This window comes from Macaca nemestrina, chromosome 15 (genome assembly GCF_043159975.1).
Source record: "Macaca nemestrina isolate mMacNem1 chromosome 15, mMacNem.hap1, whole genome shotgun sequence".
NCBI classification, from domain to species: Eukaryota; Metazoa; Chordata; class Mammalia; order Primates; family Cercopithecidae; genus Macaca; species Macaca nemestrina.
The window spans coordinates 44455-60932 of NC_092139.1; the positions used below are offsets into that span (position 1 = coordinate 44455).

The 16478-nt window shown below is 49.9% G+C and overlaps 1 protein-coding gene across 11 annotated transcripts; it reads right to left on the minus strand.

Moving 5' to 3' along the window:
- Nucleotides 1-2029: 2029 nt before the first annotated feature.
- LOC105489731 (RAB, member of RAS oncogene family like 2B) lies at nt 2030-16338 on the minus strand. 11 transcript variants are annotated; one of them, XM_071078938.1, is made up of 10 exons: nt 16180-16333; nt 15717-15965; nt 13958-14117; nt 11037-11066; nt 9758-9837; nt 8827-8906; nt 3537-3648; nt 3094-3188; nt 2632-2715; nt 2030-2465 (listed from the first exon to the last, which is right to left on the minus strand). In XM_071078938.1, exons 3-10 carry the CDS (start codon nt 14062-14064, stop codon nt 2367-2369), a joined length of 687 nt encoding a protein of 228 aa, XP_070935039.1. In that variant the 5' UTR covers nt 14065-14117; nt 15717-15965; nt 16180-16333; the 3' UTR covers nt 2030-2366. The 11 variants fall into 11 exon arrangements, with proteins under 11 accessions (XP_070935039.1, XP_070935038.1, XP_011753038.2 ...); XM_071078937.1 differs by having other exon boundaries at nt 3094-3191; XM_011754736.3 differs by lacking the exon at nt 15717-15965 and having other exon boundaries at nt 16180-16337.
- Nucleotides 16339-16478: the final 140 nt, after the last annotated feature.

Consider the following 16478-nt stretch of genomic DNA (forward strand, 5'->3'; position numbering starts at 1 on the left):
AGTGTTGATGAAGGAAGCACACGGTTGCCCTTTTCCCCAGAGAATTGACCTTACTGAAACAGAAGCCCCCTTCCACCTCACATCCTTGGCTGAAGGGTACAAACGGCCCCCGGTCTTGAGGTAGGACTAACTCTGTAGGGCAATTTGCCCTGGGATGGGGTGGGGTGGGGTGGTGAAGCCGGCCTCCAGCTGAGACCACAACCTTGCTGAGCTTCCTGCCTCCTGCCCGCCTCACTCTTCTGAGAATGACCCTAACAAGTCATTTGAACAATGGCCTTCTCAGGGTCAGCTTCTAAGGAACCTGATACAAAATAGTCAGATAAAACCAATATGATGGTGAACTTTATAGTATGTAAATTCTATCTCAGCAAGGCTGTTGTATTTTTTTTTTTTTTTTTTTTTGAGACGGAGTCTCGCTCTGTCGCCCAGGCTGGAGTGCAGTGGCCGGATCTCAGCTCACTGCAAGCTCCGCCTCCCGGGTTTACGGCATTCTCCTGCCTCAGCCTCTCGAGTAGCTGGGACTACAGGCGCCCACCACAGCGCCCGGCTAGTTTTTTTTTTTTTATTTTTTTTTTAGTAGAGGCGGGGTTTCACCGTGTTAGCCAGGATGGTCTCGATCTCCTGACCTCGTGATCCGCCCGTCTCGGCCTCCCAAAGTGCTGGGATTACAGGCTTGAGCCACCGCGCCCGGCCTGTATTTTTTTTCTAAATACTTACTGGCCATTTACAGTAAGTAAATTTTTTTAAGTTCCACCTCATCAGGGCATACATTCCTGGGAACCCCTGGTCAAGTCAAACATATTACGTTGAACATCTAAGTATTGCTGATTTAAAGGGGAAATGTGCTTGTTCTTGAGCTCCCAAATTAACAGGTAATTCAGTTCTTTTGAAAACACTAAATTCCACTGAAATGGCCTCCATGATAGTGAATTGAGAGTAAACACGGGCTACCCTGCAACAGGTCAAGGCAGCCACCCCTCATTGATAAGGGTGATGATTTGCAGATTCTTTTGTCTTTTTGCTCAATACACACTTCGGAGCCACAAAGCACATACATTTACTCAATGTTTATGTAATTCAGCCTTTACTGTAAAAACGGAAACAGTAAAAACAAAACCCTATTAATAAACACAATGCAAACAATGCCCGAGATTATAACAACAACATACTAGCAAGCCACAAGTACCAGAGAGGGGTGAGCAGGCGTATCTGCTAGTTCTCCTCTTGCAGTCCTCAGCCTCCCACAGGAGGCACGAGGTAAAAACTATTCCTCCAAAAAAAAAAAAAAAAGGACAGCCTCTTTATGCTGAAATAGGAACTTTAAAAGAAGCGCTTCTTATAGTTCAAATGGATGTACCTTGTGGTGTGGCTGTAAGGACTCTGGATTTTACCAACAAAGCTTGTGTATTCCTAACTATAGCTAAGCCTGTCACCTGCTTTTACTTAACTCTAATGTTCCTGTGATCTCAGCTTTACCTAGAAGAGCTCCTGAAACAGCGTGGGTACACAGAAATCTGGAATGAATAGCTATCTGCTCAAAAATATTTGTTTAAAAACAGATGACTGGGGTTGGGTGCAGTGGCTCACGCCTGTAATCCCAGCACTTTGGGAGGCCGAGGCGGGCAGATCACGCCAGGAGATCAAGACCATCCTGGGCAACATGGTGAAATCCCGTCTCTACTAAAAATACAAAAATTAGCTGGGTGTGGTGATGCCAAGCTACTCGGGAGGCTGAGGCAGGAGATTCATTTGAACCAGGGAGTCAGAGGTTGCAGTGAGCTGAGATTGCGCCACAGAACTCCAGCCTGGCGACTCTGAGCGAGACTCTGTCTCCAAAGGAACAAACCAACCAACCAACCAGATGATTGGGAGAATGAAGAGGAAAACAGATGGGAGACCACATAGGGAAAGAATGGGGTCTCACAGATTCAGCTGTGGGTGGGGGTTAATCATTACCTTGGCAGAAGCACAAGGAATTGTCCCTGAGGTGAGCTTTGGAAAGGAAAAAAACACAAACAAAAAAACGAAAAACACCTAAATTTCCTTTATTAAAGTGACACATAATCATGTTTTCTGATTCTCTTCACTGCCCGCCTGGGGGGAGGGGGTGGGGAAGGTGTTAATGATACTGATCCCTAATTCTGCTTCAAGGAGATCTGGTGAGGACCTTCTTCCACCAGTCCAGAGTTTGCTGGTGCTGACCTCATCCCTGCATTAAGGGCCTTGAATGTGGGAGGCTAATAGGATGGATGGGCTGCAGGAGGTAGAAGAGGGGATGGCCTAGAGAGTTCCTCCATTCAGAGCTGGAGAGCTGTTGAAGGGAAGGGTACTTTAAAAAGGCTCCACCCACCCCTAGCCCCAGCCCCTCAGCTGTGGGGAGAGGCCGCCTCCTCTGATGGGGTCTCGATGCTGCTGTTCTGCTCCTGGTCTGGCACATTCTCCTCTTCCTGTTCCAACTTGAAGTTCTGTGGACAAGGTTGCAGGTGAGGCCTGGCCCTACGTTTGCTCAGCCGCAGCTCTGAGACATTTAGTGGGGCAAAGTTAGGCGAGAGCCACTCCACTGCGTTGTAGTCCCTATCCCTGAAGAGAAGCCGTTTCTTCCATCCCACCCGAAATGTGGGCCTGACCTACCTCGAGCTCCTGAAAAATCTCATCCATGAAGTCCTGGGAGTTCTGTTTGTAAGACACAGCTAATCGAATTGCATCATTGAAGAGCTGCGGGTGAGGTAGAGACGCAGCTAATCAAATTGCATCACTGAAGAGTTGGGGGTGAGGTAGAGATGGTGGATGGGAGTGCCTTGGACTCTGCCCAGTTCACCCCACTGGCCCCACTGTGAGACTACACAATACTCCATTCCTAAAATCAGCAACCTCACCTTTCCATTTGCCTCTCCCCATTACCCTGACCTATGTATGGTCAATGGACTTCCGCCTCATCAAGTCCAGGCCCATCAGCTTCTCCCCTCCCTGCCACCCATGGCCATGCACTGTTCCCGTTCTCTCCATCACACCTGCAGTAAGCCCTTCTCTTCACAGCTTCCCTTTACCACCTAGCACCCTGGCCTTGCTAGCTACCTCTGCAGCCGACCATACCTTCACAACGTTGGTACCATCAGCAGCTGAGACAAAATACAGGGGCAGGGAGAACTTCTTGGCAAAATTGAAGCTTTTTTGGGTCGCGTTTATGTCTGCTGTAGAGAGAAGGTAGGACATTGGTCTGTCTGTCAAGGGAAGGGAAGAGGGTTTGGAGGGTGGGCCACTGGAGGCCTTCATTCCAGAAAGTGGGATAGGCAGGGATGATTAGGAAACATGTCCTAGAGAGTTCAGTTAATAGGGATCTGTGTCTTGGGAAGAGGGCAGGCTGGCTTAGCTGGCTTCTTTATAAGGCGGGAAGAACGCAAGTAACCAAGGGTCATATCTTATCGTGGGAGGGAGGAACAATCACTGAAGGCTGCCTGCCCCAGGAATGGGGGAGGAAACGTGTGGTGGTGGGTCCCCAGTGAATTGCTAACACCCAGGTGCAGGGATGGCCCCACCATCAATTTTATTGGCCACCACGATGCATGGGATCTCTGGCCTGAACTCCCGAAGCTCCATGTACCAGGTGCTCAGGTTCTTATAGGTGACTTTCCTCTGTACATCAAACACCTGCAAAGGGCAGAGGAAGAAAGATAGCTCAGGTGTCAATGTTTCTGCACCGCATCTCCAGGTGACTCACTCACACACCTAAGCAGGTGAGCATGAGCACATGGCGTTGTCTGTGGGAATGCTCTGAATTGCAGCCTCTCTGACCACAGAGGCTGTCCTTTCTCGGGGAAGCCCCCTGGGGTCTCCAGATGCAAAAATGTTTTTAAAAATCTTATTATTGGCTCGTTGTGGTGGCTCACATCTGTAAACCCAGCGCTTTTGGAGGTTGAGGCGGGCTGATCACCTGAAGTCAGGAGTTCGAGACCAGCCTGGCTAACATGGTGAAACTCTGTCTCTACTAAAAATGCAAAAAGTTAGCTGGGCACAGTGGCGCATGCCTGTAATCTCAGCTACTTGGGAGGCTGAGGCAGGAGAATTGCTTGAACTAGGGAGACGGAGGTTGCAGTGAGCCCAGATCATGCCATTGCACTCTGGCCTGGGCAACAAGAGCAAAACTCCATCTCAAAATAAATAAATAAATAAATAAATAAATAAATAAATAAATAACAGATTCCTTTTTTGTTATCTTGTCATCTAATCTTATTCACCTATTTTAACAATCATAAATTGAATCAATTTGCCAATTGATACAGTCTGTTAGAAATTGTAAACTTCCGTGTTTTTTAGTCTACTCTTATATTTATTGCTTAAACTGTTTTAAAGTTCCTCTGTAGTAACTGTAAATATTTCTAGAGTTTTACTTTAGTTACTATTGATTTACTTTTATTTTTTACTTTTTAGAGACAGGGTTTCCCTCTGTCACCCAGGCTAGAATGCAGTGGCTCAATCACAGCTCACCGCAACCTCAAAACTCCTCAGCTCAAGGGATCCTCCTACTTCAGCCTCCCAAGTAGCATGCACCCATTAATTCTTAAATTATTTTTTTTTGTAGAGGCAGGCTCTCCCTATGTTGCCCAGGCTCATCTCAAACTCTTGGCCTCAAGGGATCCTCCTACCTGGGTCTCTAAAGGTGCTGGGGTTACAGGTGTTAGCCACAACAGGCCTTGATTTCTTTTCTTTTTTTAGATGGAGTCTCACTCTGTTATCCAGGCTGGAGTGTGGTGGCATAATCTCAGCTCACTGCAACCTTTGACTTCTGTGTTCAAGTGATTCTCTTGTCTCAGCCTCCTCAGTAGCTGGGACTACAGGCGTGCGCCACCATGTCTGGCTAATTTTTATGTTTTTAGTAGAGACAGGGTTTCGCCATGTTGGGCAGGCTGGTCTTGAACTCTTGACCTCAAGTGAGCTGCCTGCCTAGGCCTCCTAAAGTACTGGGATTACAGGCATGAGCTACTGCACCTGGCTGATTTACTTTTAAGCTTCTGTTTACTTCTTTGTTCTTTCTGCTTTTTGTTTTTGTTTTTTGACAGGGTCTTACTCTGTCACCCAGGCTGGAGTGCAGTGGCACAATCTTGGCTTACTGCCCCCTAGACTCCCTGGGCTTGGGTGAGCCTCCTGAGTAGCTGGAACTATAGGCACATGCCACCATGCCTGGCTAATTTTGTATATTTTTTGTAGAGATGAGGTCTCATTATATTAACCAGGCTGGTCTTGAACTCCTGGGCTCAAGTGACCCTCCTGCTTCGGCCTCCCAAATTTCTGGGATTATAGGCATAAGCCACTGTGACTGGCCTCTTTAAACTTTTTAAAATTTTTATGTTTTATTATTTGTATTTTATAATTGTATTACGTTTTTATAATTTATTGTTTTTACCTATTTTTATTTATTTATTTATTTTGAGATGGAGTCTTGCTCTATTGCCCAGGCTGGAGTGCAGTGGTGCTGTCTTGGCTCACTGCAACCTCCACCTCCTGGGTTCAAGCGATTCTCCCGTCTCAGCCTCCTGAGTAGCTGGATTACAGGTGCGCACCACCACGCCCGGCTAATTTTTGTATTTTTAGTAGAGACGGGGTTTCACCATGCTGGCCAGGCTGGTCTCGAACTCCTGACTTCAGGTGATCTGCCCGCCTCAGCCTCCCAAAGTGCTGGGATTAAAGGCATGAGTCACCGTGCCCAGCCTGTTTTTACCTATTTTAAAATATCAGCAAGAAGGATGAGCACTGCAAACCAGCTCTAAGGGCAGAACTCTGAGCGACAACTGAGCTGCTGCTACAGTGAGCCTTTGTGCCCTTCACAGGAGCTCCTCCCAAGTGTCCAGCCCGAACTGCCCTAGTACCACAGTCAGTGGATTAAAGTTACAACCACCACCCTGTAACTGCTGGCACAGCTGACCTCACTTCTAAATCACCCAGCTATTTGTGCAAGGAACATGGTTCAAGCTCAGGGCTGGGGGCTCGCCCTGTGTGGTGGTGGGAGGGTCAGCAGCTGTCACACCTCAAGAGGTGGCAGGAAGTCTATGTGGATTCTCTTTCACAGGCCAATGTCAACGAATCACCAGGTTGTCTTGAATTCCCGAGGAAGACTCCTTATAAAGGATGTCTGTAACGAAACTTCCGGAATCTGCCTCACACCAGGCTCAGATGCCTTTTGTCCAGGTCTGGTTTCCTGAGCACCCTTTCCTTGTTTGCAGAGCCGAGGAGGAGCTGGCTAGAATGAGCAGCATCCCCATCTCAAGGTTTCAAGGTGGAGGGTCGAGCCTTGGCTCCGTCTCTGACCCTCAGCTCCCCGTGTGGTCAGAAGGTGAGTGCTTTCTACCCGCCAGGGCCCATGCAGCAGACTGGGGCTGGTGGCAGGGACCTGCAGACACAGGCATGGTGGCAGGAGAGACACCCCAGGCCTTCAGAAGAGGGTCTGAGGGGAGCCCATGGAGATGCATCAGATGCAGAAAGCAGTCACTCCAAGAGAAAAAGAGAGGTGAGCTCAAAATACCAAATGCCAGAGTAGGCCCGAAACCAAACTGGCTAGGACCAAGCTCCTCTGTTCTTGAGGGTCAGACTTCTGCACTACACTGGCCCCATTTGCCTTACCCCATTATCCTCTTGTTTAGTACCTTAACAGTTATCAGAGTTAAAGCTTTTGGAATGTTTCAAGGGATTTTGTTCTTAAGGGGCAGTGGGGGAAATCAGGTGATGAGCTCCTTCCTTTACCATCTGCAAAGGGTCAGAAGGGAAGAATCCTCACTGTCTTCACCCCTGGAATCTGTACTGTGCCCACCAGTCAGTAAGTTCCTGGGGGCAGCATTGTGTCTTTCCGCCTTGGCACTCCTGGCATCCTGCACATGTGCATCACAGACAGAATCCACGTTGTGGAAGTGATCAGTGGTGCACACAGGAAAGAACAATTCTAATGACAAACATCAGAAGAGGCTGCATGGAGGTGATGGCATTTAAGCAGGGCCTGAAAAAGGAGCAGAGTTTCAAGTAAAGGGGTGTGAGCTGGGGAGAGGCTGAGGGAAGAGCATGAAGGAAGGTGTGCAGAGGAGCAGGTGACAATGAGCAGAACAGAGCAGCTCCTTCTGGATTCCCTCTGCTATTGCTTCTTACAGATGAGATGACACCTGCTCAGCCATGCATCCCTCTCAGGGCCAAGGTAAGGCCGTGCATACTTATAGGCAATCACTAGGTGGGAGGTAGGGCTAGAAAGGTGGGTGTCTAAATGCTATGGAGTGCCATGGCAGACTTTATTAATATATGCCAACAATGGTGGCAACCTGTCCATCCCATGTGTTCTTTTAATCATGTGACTCTGATTCCCCACTGAGAAATGCCATCTGTTTCTTCCCTCTGTGACTATGACCAGAGAGATGCCACATAACTTCCAGGGCTCTAAAAGGAAATACAAGTCCCACCAGGTTCTCTTTGGATGCTTGATCTTGGGATCTTGGCTGACACTCTGTGAGCAAGCCCAAATCGGCCCAACTGATAAACTGCGAAGAAACACGGGGAGCAGAATCTGCCGGGGGTCCAGCCAAGTACCAGTGTGTGCGTAGGGAGATGCCCCAGGCAGTTCCAGCCTGGAGCCCAGCCTTGGAGTCTTCTTAGCTGAGACTTCAGACATGACGGATCCCCGATCCATCAGAAAATGGTTGTTTTGTGCCACCAAGTTTTGGGGTTTTGTGTTAAAGCAAGACCTTGAATGCCATTCCAAGAAATTTTAGTGACTAAGGTTTTCACTTGGTGACAATTGCTAGGTTAATAATTCCGAAGACTAGTCTATTACTTCCTGCATTGTAGATGGCTGATGTTCACGAAAATGTGGGTTTTTTTTTTTTTGATGGAGTTTTGCTCTTGTTGCCCAGGCTGGAGTGCAATGGCGCGATCCGGCTCGCTGCAACCTCTGCCTCCCGGGTTCAAGTGATTCTCGTGCCTCAGCCTCCCAAGTAGCTGGGATTACAGGCGCCTGCCACCACGCCCAGCTAATTTTTTGTATTTTTAGTAGAGACGGGGTTTTACCATGTTGGCCAGGCTGGTCTCAAACTGCTGACCTCAGGTGATCCACCCACCTTGGCCTCCCAAAGTGCTGGGATTACAGGCATGAGCCACTGTGCCCAGCCATGAAAATGTTTTTTAAGTGGCTCAAAAGAAAAACATGCTCCTTTTCAGCATGTAAAAGTGGTGGCCTGAGAACCAAGCCAGGGAATTCATGGGTAGGAACTTCTATAGGACACAGGTTTACAGAGCTGCTTTTTCCTTTCTTAGCCCTTTCCTCGGCTGCATTTCAGGCACTTACCACGCCCTGGCCACCGGGGTGGAACCGTAAGGACTGCGTCCTAGGCAACAAAATGGGAGGCTCGGAGGGAGGCAAGGGGCTGGCCTGAGAGAGAAGGTTCTCTGGGACCTGCAGCATCTACTCAGTCCCAGCATGTGCCCCCTAGGGAAAAGCAGCAGGCAACAGTAGAGGGAGGCCTTGGGAGCTTGTCTGACAGGGTGGGTCCATCAGAGGGACTGCGGCCCTGTCTCAGGCACACGTTTGCCTCTTGGATGCTACACCTGATGGTGAAGCCCTGAGCTTGCTGTTCCACCTTTTCTCCACCCATCCCCACCTCCAGAGAGCGCACCTGGCACCTTCTCACTAAGAAGCTCTGGGGAGCAGGTGTGGTTTGAAACATCCCTGGGTGACCCTGAGCCCCGCCTCCCACAACACCCAGACTTGGTTAAGAGGGCCCAGGGCTGCTAGGCCCCTCACCCCTCAGGCCAGACTTGCCCAGTGCCTTTGTCCACCTCCACCCCATCTCGTACCATGATGCAGGCGTGGGCCTTGTGGTAGTAGGAGGCATGCATGCTCTGGAACCGCTCCTGGCCTGCCGTGTCCCAAAAGTCTGCAACGTGAACACAGCTCTGACTGCCTGTTGGGGGCTGGAGATCACAGAGACCCACATGCCTGGTACATTTCTGTGCAAGTCACTAAAATACGACACACATGTGGCACAAAGCACAGCACGTGTGAGTACACGGGGAGCACAGGGAGAAACAGACCACAGAGCTCCACGCGTGTGTCTTCGACACAGTGTGCCTGAGTGATGAGAGAGGTGTGTGTTCACCTGTTTTATGGGAAGACCATGGGTTAGGGGCCAGGAGGAAGGACAACATACACTGGAAGCCCAAGGAGGGAGAAGATAGGTTCCCCGTTTCCCACATGATATGCAGGGTCCTCTAAGTTCTAAACTAGTCCAACTTCTCACGTGCGCTGACCACAGATGGTAGACAGAGTCAGGCAGGCTGTGTGGCCTGGCCAAGGAGAAGATTATGACCCGACGGAAGGTCAAAGCCCGATGTGGTAGATAATGTTCTGACCACATTTACTTTTTTAAACCGGCTGAATAAGAACCCCTGAAGCTAGGCAAACTACTGCCTTGTCGAAGGCCTCTCATGTTCTTCTTCCCTGAGGTGGGTACAGCCCCCTGACTTCTCCTTTCCTGAACCCTGTCCTGCACAGGTGCCGCCCTGGACGCCAGGTCAGAGGGCTGGGACTTGGCCCCTGCGTGCCTCCTTCCACCCTCCACAGCTTCCTGGCTCCTGACTCTCTGGGTTCTCTCTACCACCCCTTATCCCTGCCTGGGGTCTCATTTTCTCCCTCTGGACTCTCTCCTTATGAACCTTCCCTCACCTCCCCTCGTCTCCCATTTCCTCTTTCCTGAGGGTCAGCGTGGCTTGGCCCTGTGCCACTTACCCACAAGGATGGTCTTGCCATCTACCGTGGTTGTGTGCTTGTAGAGGGTCAGGGCGTACGTGGACAGCTGCTGTGGCTGACTGCACTCAGGTTAAGGACCAAAATCAATAAAAGGGGAGGTAAGGAAGGAGTGGGGAGCAGGGGTGTTTGGTTTGATGAAATGGATCCTCTCCCTCCTCTTCTCTTTGGAGTTACTGAGATTTTAAGTCAAACCAGTGTTGCAGACAGAGGATCAGCCTCGCATATCACTGGTACAAGCTCCACGGAAGAAGAGTGAGGGGTGGGAGGAGATGGGAGTGTGTTCTGGTCATCGAAGTCTGAGGTAAAGCGCAGAACAGGATTTTACAGACAAGCGTCATAAAGGGCATCATGCAGTTGGAAAATGCAAATGTGGAAACCCCGACTCAATCACTGATGGAGCTTTCGCAGGCTGGAAAGGCAACCCCGACCCTAGGTAGCAACATGACCATTCCAGGGACAAAAGCTCCCACAAGCCTTACAGCTGACAAGCCGTCTACCAATTTGGAGTCTGCCTATGTGTGAAACCCCGAGAAAAAGGGTTAAACTCTGGGGATAAACACCTTCTGAGGCTGCAAGAAGCGGGACAGTGTAAAAAGCAGAGCCAAATGTTGCAGGTGGGCTGGGTGTGCAGAAGCACTTGGTACGAGGTGGAGTAACACATACTCAGATCTTAAGGCAACTGAGCGTTGGGGTGCTGAGCATAGGACAGGGAGCAGCAGGCTCCAGGGGCTCGTCTCACCTGTGGTTTTCAGTGGATCCACTTGGGAAACTGTTTAAAAATCTCCCAGTTGCAGGGAGGAACTCACTCCAAACCTATACAATATAACAATTCATGGGGGGAAGGTGGGGCTGGCAGCTCCTATTTTACAAAGTTCATTCATATCAGAGATGTTTTTCAACAGTAGGGGCCCAAGCTTTGAGGTTAAATGAGTTGGCCAGTGTCGGAAGCTACTAAGGAGGAGAAGGAGGCGGGGTTTGAATCCAGGCATTAGATCCAAACCATTTGCTGTCTGCCATTCTACTGCCCTCTTAATATAAAACAAATCCAAATATGAGTAAGCTCCAAAATATACAGCACTGATTGTGCAATGCCATGTGGATCAACCGGCAAGAAACAAGTGTGGAACAAAACCTGTGCATTCACTTACCCAATCCTCCTTCCTGGGCTGCTGCTACAAAGTGGTGGGCAGTGGGGCACTGATACATGAGCGTGGGAAGACCCACAGGAAAGAGGGGTATTTCAAACCTTGAAGGATACAAGCCATCCATGAGAAATCTCTCCATGAGTCTGAAAGCAGAACAGGCAAGGCGGTCAGATGGTGTCTCCATCTCTCCCTTGTCCCAAACTTTATCGCCCTAAGGCTGACAGCCTGGAAGCCACCTGTGGTTTCCCCTTTTCGCTCCACAGTCACACAGTTTCCGGGTCAAGTCTGGAACCTGGGAATCAGCATTACCAACCCGTCATAACCAAACAGCTCATGTCACTAGGAGTACACACACCAGCCCATGTGAAGCTCTCAAATCTGTTATTGTCACCACAGCACAGTGCTGCACATACCATTACCCTTGTGCTATGCACAGGGAAACAGAGGCCAGGCCAAGGCTGTGCCTTCCGTTCAAAAGCCATTTCCCAGTCGGGCACAGTGGCTCACGCCTGTAATCCCAGCACTTTGGGAGGCCAAGGCGGGTGGACCACTTGAGGTCAGGAGTTCAAGACCAGCCTGGTCAACATGGTGAAGCCCTTGTCTCCACTAAAAATACAAAAAATTAGCCAGGCATGGTGGCACATGCCTGTAATCCCAGCTACTCGGGAGGCTGAGACAAGAGAACCTGCTTGATCTATTGGTTATTGAGAGGACTATCTATTCTGAATGCGGTCAGTTATTCTGTTAAAAAATTAGGCAGACTTTGTCACTCCTCTGTGCAAAACCATCCAGTGGTTCCCCATTTCTTTCAGTTCAAACTCTCCCATTTCTTTTTCTCTCCCTCTGTTCTAGCCACTGGCCATTTCCTCCTTTTGTTGTTGAAATGTTCCTGCCAGATATCTGCAAGGCTTACTCCTTGCTTTTTTCAAGTCTTTGACCCAATGTCACCTTTACAACTAGGCCTTCCCTGACCACTCTCTTTACATAGCAACATTTTTTCCCTCAAGTTTTGTAGGGTCACTGCTTGCCTGTCTGTCAGCGTAGTACACTCTAACCGTGATTTTATACTTCTGACTGTAAACTGCAGCTTCACTTGTAAAAGGAGGATAGATTTTATTTATAACTATAAAGAAACAGTACCCTTACTATAAAGAAAACACATCATCTTCTTAGATGACATAGAAAATTACACAAAGAAATTTCCGCAGCCAGAGGTTAAGCTGGTAAATGAAAGAGACCCAAGCTCAGAACGCTGTCCTGAGAGGGCGCGTGCTCAGGAGGTGGAGGAGGAAGAGGAGAGACCCATAAACTTGCCTCATCAAAGCAGAAGCAGTGAAAGGATAAAAACACAGGCACAGAGGAATTTTCTTAAGGAAAAGTTGCCTCTGGAAGACAGGATGAAGGAGAAAAAATAAGCCCCGGAGACTCATTCCCTCCCAGCATTCTGCCGCTTAGCAGAGAACCAGCTTGGCAGGCCTGAGCTCAACAACAGAGCAGGCCCTACCTTCGGAGGCTCTAGGAAGCTACCTCTCTGCCACATACACAGATGCTCCCTGTCTTCTTCTCCCAAAAATATTTAGAGCAGGCGCTGGTCACTGTCGGCCTAAGCACAACTCCCTCAGGATAATGAGAGCTTGGGACCCGGGGAGTCACATGCTGTGACTTTTCTGCTTGCAAATTTCCCCCATCACCCTACTCTGTACTCACACCATGTGGCCTTAGTTGGGGGTGGGGGTGTGTGCCTGTGCCCTCTTTGCACAACGATGATAGGCAATTATTAACAGGAATGGAAGACCCTAAAGGCCAAGTTATACAGCTATCAAAGAAAAAAGACAATACATGTGGACCTAACTACTCTTAAAGATGGAATCAGAAAGCCACGTCTTGTTGGCCGGGTGCGGTGGCTCACACCTGTAATCCCAGCACTTTGGGAGGCCAAGGCAGACAGATTGCTTGAGGTTAGGAATTCCAGACCAGCCTGGCCAACATGGCAAAACCTGTGCTAAAAATACAAAACAATTAGCTAGGCATGGTGGCACACGCCTGTAATCCCAGCTACTCAGGAGGCTGAGGCATGAGAATGGCGTGAACCCAGGAGGCAGAGGTTGCAGTGAGCTGAGATCACGCCACTGCACTCCAGCCTGGGGGACAGAGCGAGACTCCGTCTCAAAACAAACAAACAAACAAACAAACAAACAAACAAAAAAACTAAACCAGAGCTGCAGTGTGTGATTGTGTGGTGGGGAAGAGAGAGAGAGAGAGGGAGAGAGAAAGAATTCAAATTCATGGAGATGGCCTAAAACCCAGCAAAGCCCCCAGAGAACTATTCACAGCTATCTGAGTCAAAGAACATGTTTATAAAAATGAAGGTAGAAAACAAGGTGGGCCTGGAGTACTTGGGAAATAAGCGTAACCAGTTCTCTGGGCAGGGGCAAGTGTACCCTCATGCCATGAAGGCAGAAATGGACATGTGCCCTCACCAGTCGTAGGTGTGAGAAATAGGACGTCTCATGGAGACAAGCCGCCAGCACCGCAGAGCCTCCCTTCACCTCTCCGGGTGGCATGCAGGCACCGAAATTCATTAAAAGAAGAAGCCAATCTTCACAATGATTATAGTCAATGGTCAGTTCTACCCAGTTTTCTCTATCTCAGAGAGTCCCTCCAAGAAAGCATCTTCACCACCTTTACCCAATCTGTCACGGTGGCATAGTCACTTTTCTCTTTCCATTCCCACTCCCCGCCCTTGCCATCCCTCAGCCCACAAACCACATACAATGTCCTTAGTTGCTCCACATGTTCTCTCAGGGCTCAGAGGAAACACTCAAATTCCTCAGTCCTTATGACCTGCCCCCTCCACCCAACACACACAACTGCTCTCGTGATTCCCCTCATTCCTCCATGAACATCTGGACTCCAGCCAAGACTGCTCCTTCACCAGCCCCAAGAAGTCATGCTCCTCTGCCTCTGGAGGACTTTTTAAAATGCCCCAGACCCTCTCTGGGGCTGATATTTCTTCCCTAATCTCTCAACATACTTGGATTTGCCCACTGCGCTGTCTCCCAGGCAGATGATCTTCACGTTGTCATCAGCATCATACTTCCCTTGGTCCAGCTCACTGGGTTTGGTTCTGTCTTCTGCCATTGGCTCCTAGCTGTAGAGAGGGGTCCAGCCCAGGGGAGGGGAGGGTCTTGTCACTATGTGGGAAGATCAACAAGAGGATGTTGTCAGAGATAAGTCCCCTCAACCAAATTTATTTCCTCCTCTTCCTGGACAGGAGAGACAATGAGCCAATGAGAGAGGGGTCCAAGAATACGCTCACACCCTTCTCCATTCACCACCAACTTGCCTGCCACATGCTGAGCCTTGGGGTTGTAACCTTGTACCCACAAGATTCTCTTAGAGTGGTTTTCCCTATGATATATTCCTATTGTGGGTATGCTTAAGGTCACACCTCCCACGACCACCTGGAGAGACAGCATTCTGTATTTACAAGTTCTTTTTTTTGTTTTTTTCTGAGATGGAGTCTTGCTCTATCACTCAGGCTGGAGTGCAGTGGCGCGATCTTGGCTCACTGCAAACTCCGCCTACTAGGTTTGAGTGATTCTCCTGTCTCAGCCTCCCCAGTAGCTGGGATTACAGGCACCTCCCATCACGCCCAACTAATTTTTGTATTTTTAGTAGAGACAGGGTTTTACTATGTTGGCCAGGCTGGTCTCGAACTCCTGACCTCAAGTGATCTGCCCATTTCGGCCTCCCAAAGTGCTGGGATTACAGGCATGAGCCACTGTGTCCGGCCTGTATTTACAAGTTCAACATACAAAAGTTTCCTTACTTGTAAAACAGGGACAAAAAAAAAAAAAACAACACACACACACAGACACACAAAAACAGTGCCCAGTCACATGGTTGACATGAGACACTGTCTGCCAGAAAGCCTGAGCTCTCACCACTGAATGACACTGACACACAGCCAAATATGCCTGACCCACACTTGTGATCCTTTGTCTTCTTCATGCCTCTTACCTCCCCTTCATTTTCCATCCTACTGTAATCTGTACCTGCCTCTCCCTCTCTCAACACGTGCAATTCCCCTAACCCCCTTCTCCAGTGGTGTTTCAACCTTTACTAGTTTCAAGTATCTCCTAAATGCTGATTATACCCCGCTGTACCTCCATCTAGACTGCTTCCCTCAGTGCTGGACTCAGATATGGTATGCAATTGACTACTAGACTTGGAGTAGCAGAGTATGACACACAGGCATCAATAACATGTTATACACAAATACTTTAAGTCCTGCGCACCCCAAATGCTGCTCCTCACATTACCCATTTGCGCAAGACATTCACCAGGCATCCAGTGCCAAAGGCTGTGTACAACATAATCTCTAGCTCTGTTCTACTCTCCTCACACCTAAATATGACTTTGCAAACATTCCTGAGAATGTAATCACAGTCCAGACTCTTAGCTAGGTGGGCACATAGAAATGATATGATGACGAGATAGCAGCAATAGGTGAACCTTACTGAGCATTCACCATGAGCAGACGTTGCACAGGGTTCAGGGGATGTAAGACACAATGATAGCAGAGTCTACTGTGGTAAGAGCTACGACAGAAGTATGCACACGGGTCAGGGGTAGAAAATACCAACAGGGCCCCCGAGTTTTCCTGACTGTGCCACCACACAGCTACTGCTTCTGCACAGCCAGGGACTTCGCCTTGTTTATCCAGGGACACAATTCCTGGGAAGTGGCAGATGCTTGGAAAGCATGGTGAGGGGTCTGCCCCCTTTCACCTGTACCCTGTAGAGAGAGCGACAGAAAGCCAAATCCAGCTGCACGGCTCCACGCTTGAAGAGGTTCTTTCTTTTGTTTAGAGACAGGGTCTCACTCTGTCGCCCAGGCTGGAGTGCAGTGGCGCGATCACGGCTCACTGCAGCCCCCAACTCCTGGACTCAAACGATCCTCCCTCCTCGGCATCCCTGGGACTACAGTCGTGAGCCACCGCTTACGGGCGAAGACTTGGTTGTCGCTGTCCTCGCGATCTAAGTGGGCAAGCTATCTTTCGATAAATGTTTTTGGGCACCAACCATGTCCATGCATCGCCAGGCTGCCCGTCCCGCCCCCCACAACAGCCTCGCGAAGCCACCTTTCCGTCCTTCCCCCGACCGGGACGCCCTCCCACCCAGACACCTAGGGCGGCCTCTGAGGGGCTGATCCTGCGTGCTAAGCCAGCCACCGGGGCGGATTTGCCCTCACGTGCGGTCCCGAGTGAGGGCTGGAGAGACCAGGGACGCTGCAGGTCGCCTGCCCGCGGCCAGCGGCCCCTCGGGCCCTGCCGCCCGCCTGGACTCGGCGCGGTCTCAAACCACGCCCGCCGGCCCCGCTCGCGCTGCAGCGCACTCTGCTTCCGGCTCGGCCCGCGTCCTCGCAGCTGCTACGCAACCACGCAAGGACCCCGAGGGAGGCTGCCCGGCCGAAGGCCTGAAGGACCCCGCTGGGGCGCGGGTTGCCCAGCGCGGCGCCTGGCGGGAGGGCCGCAGGGAGTGCGCATGCGG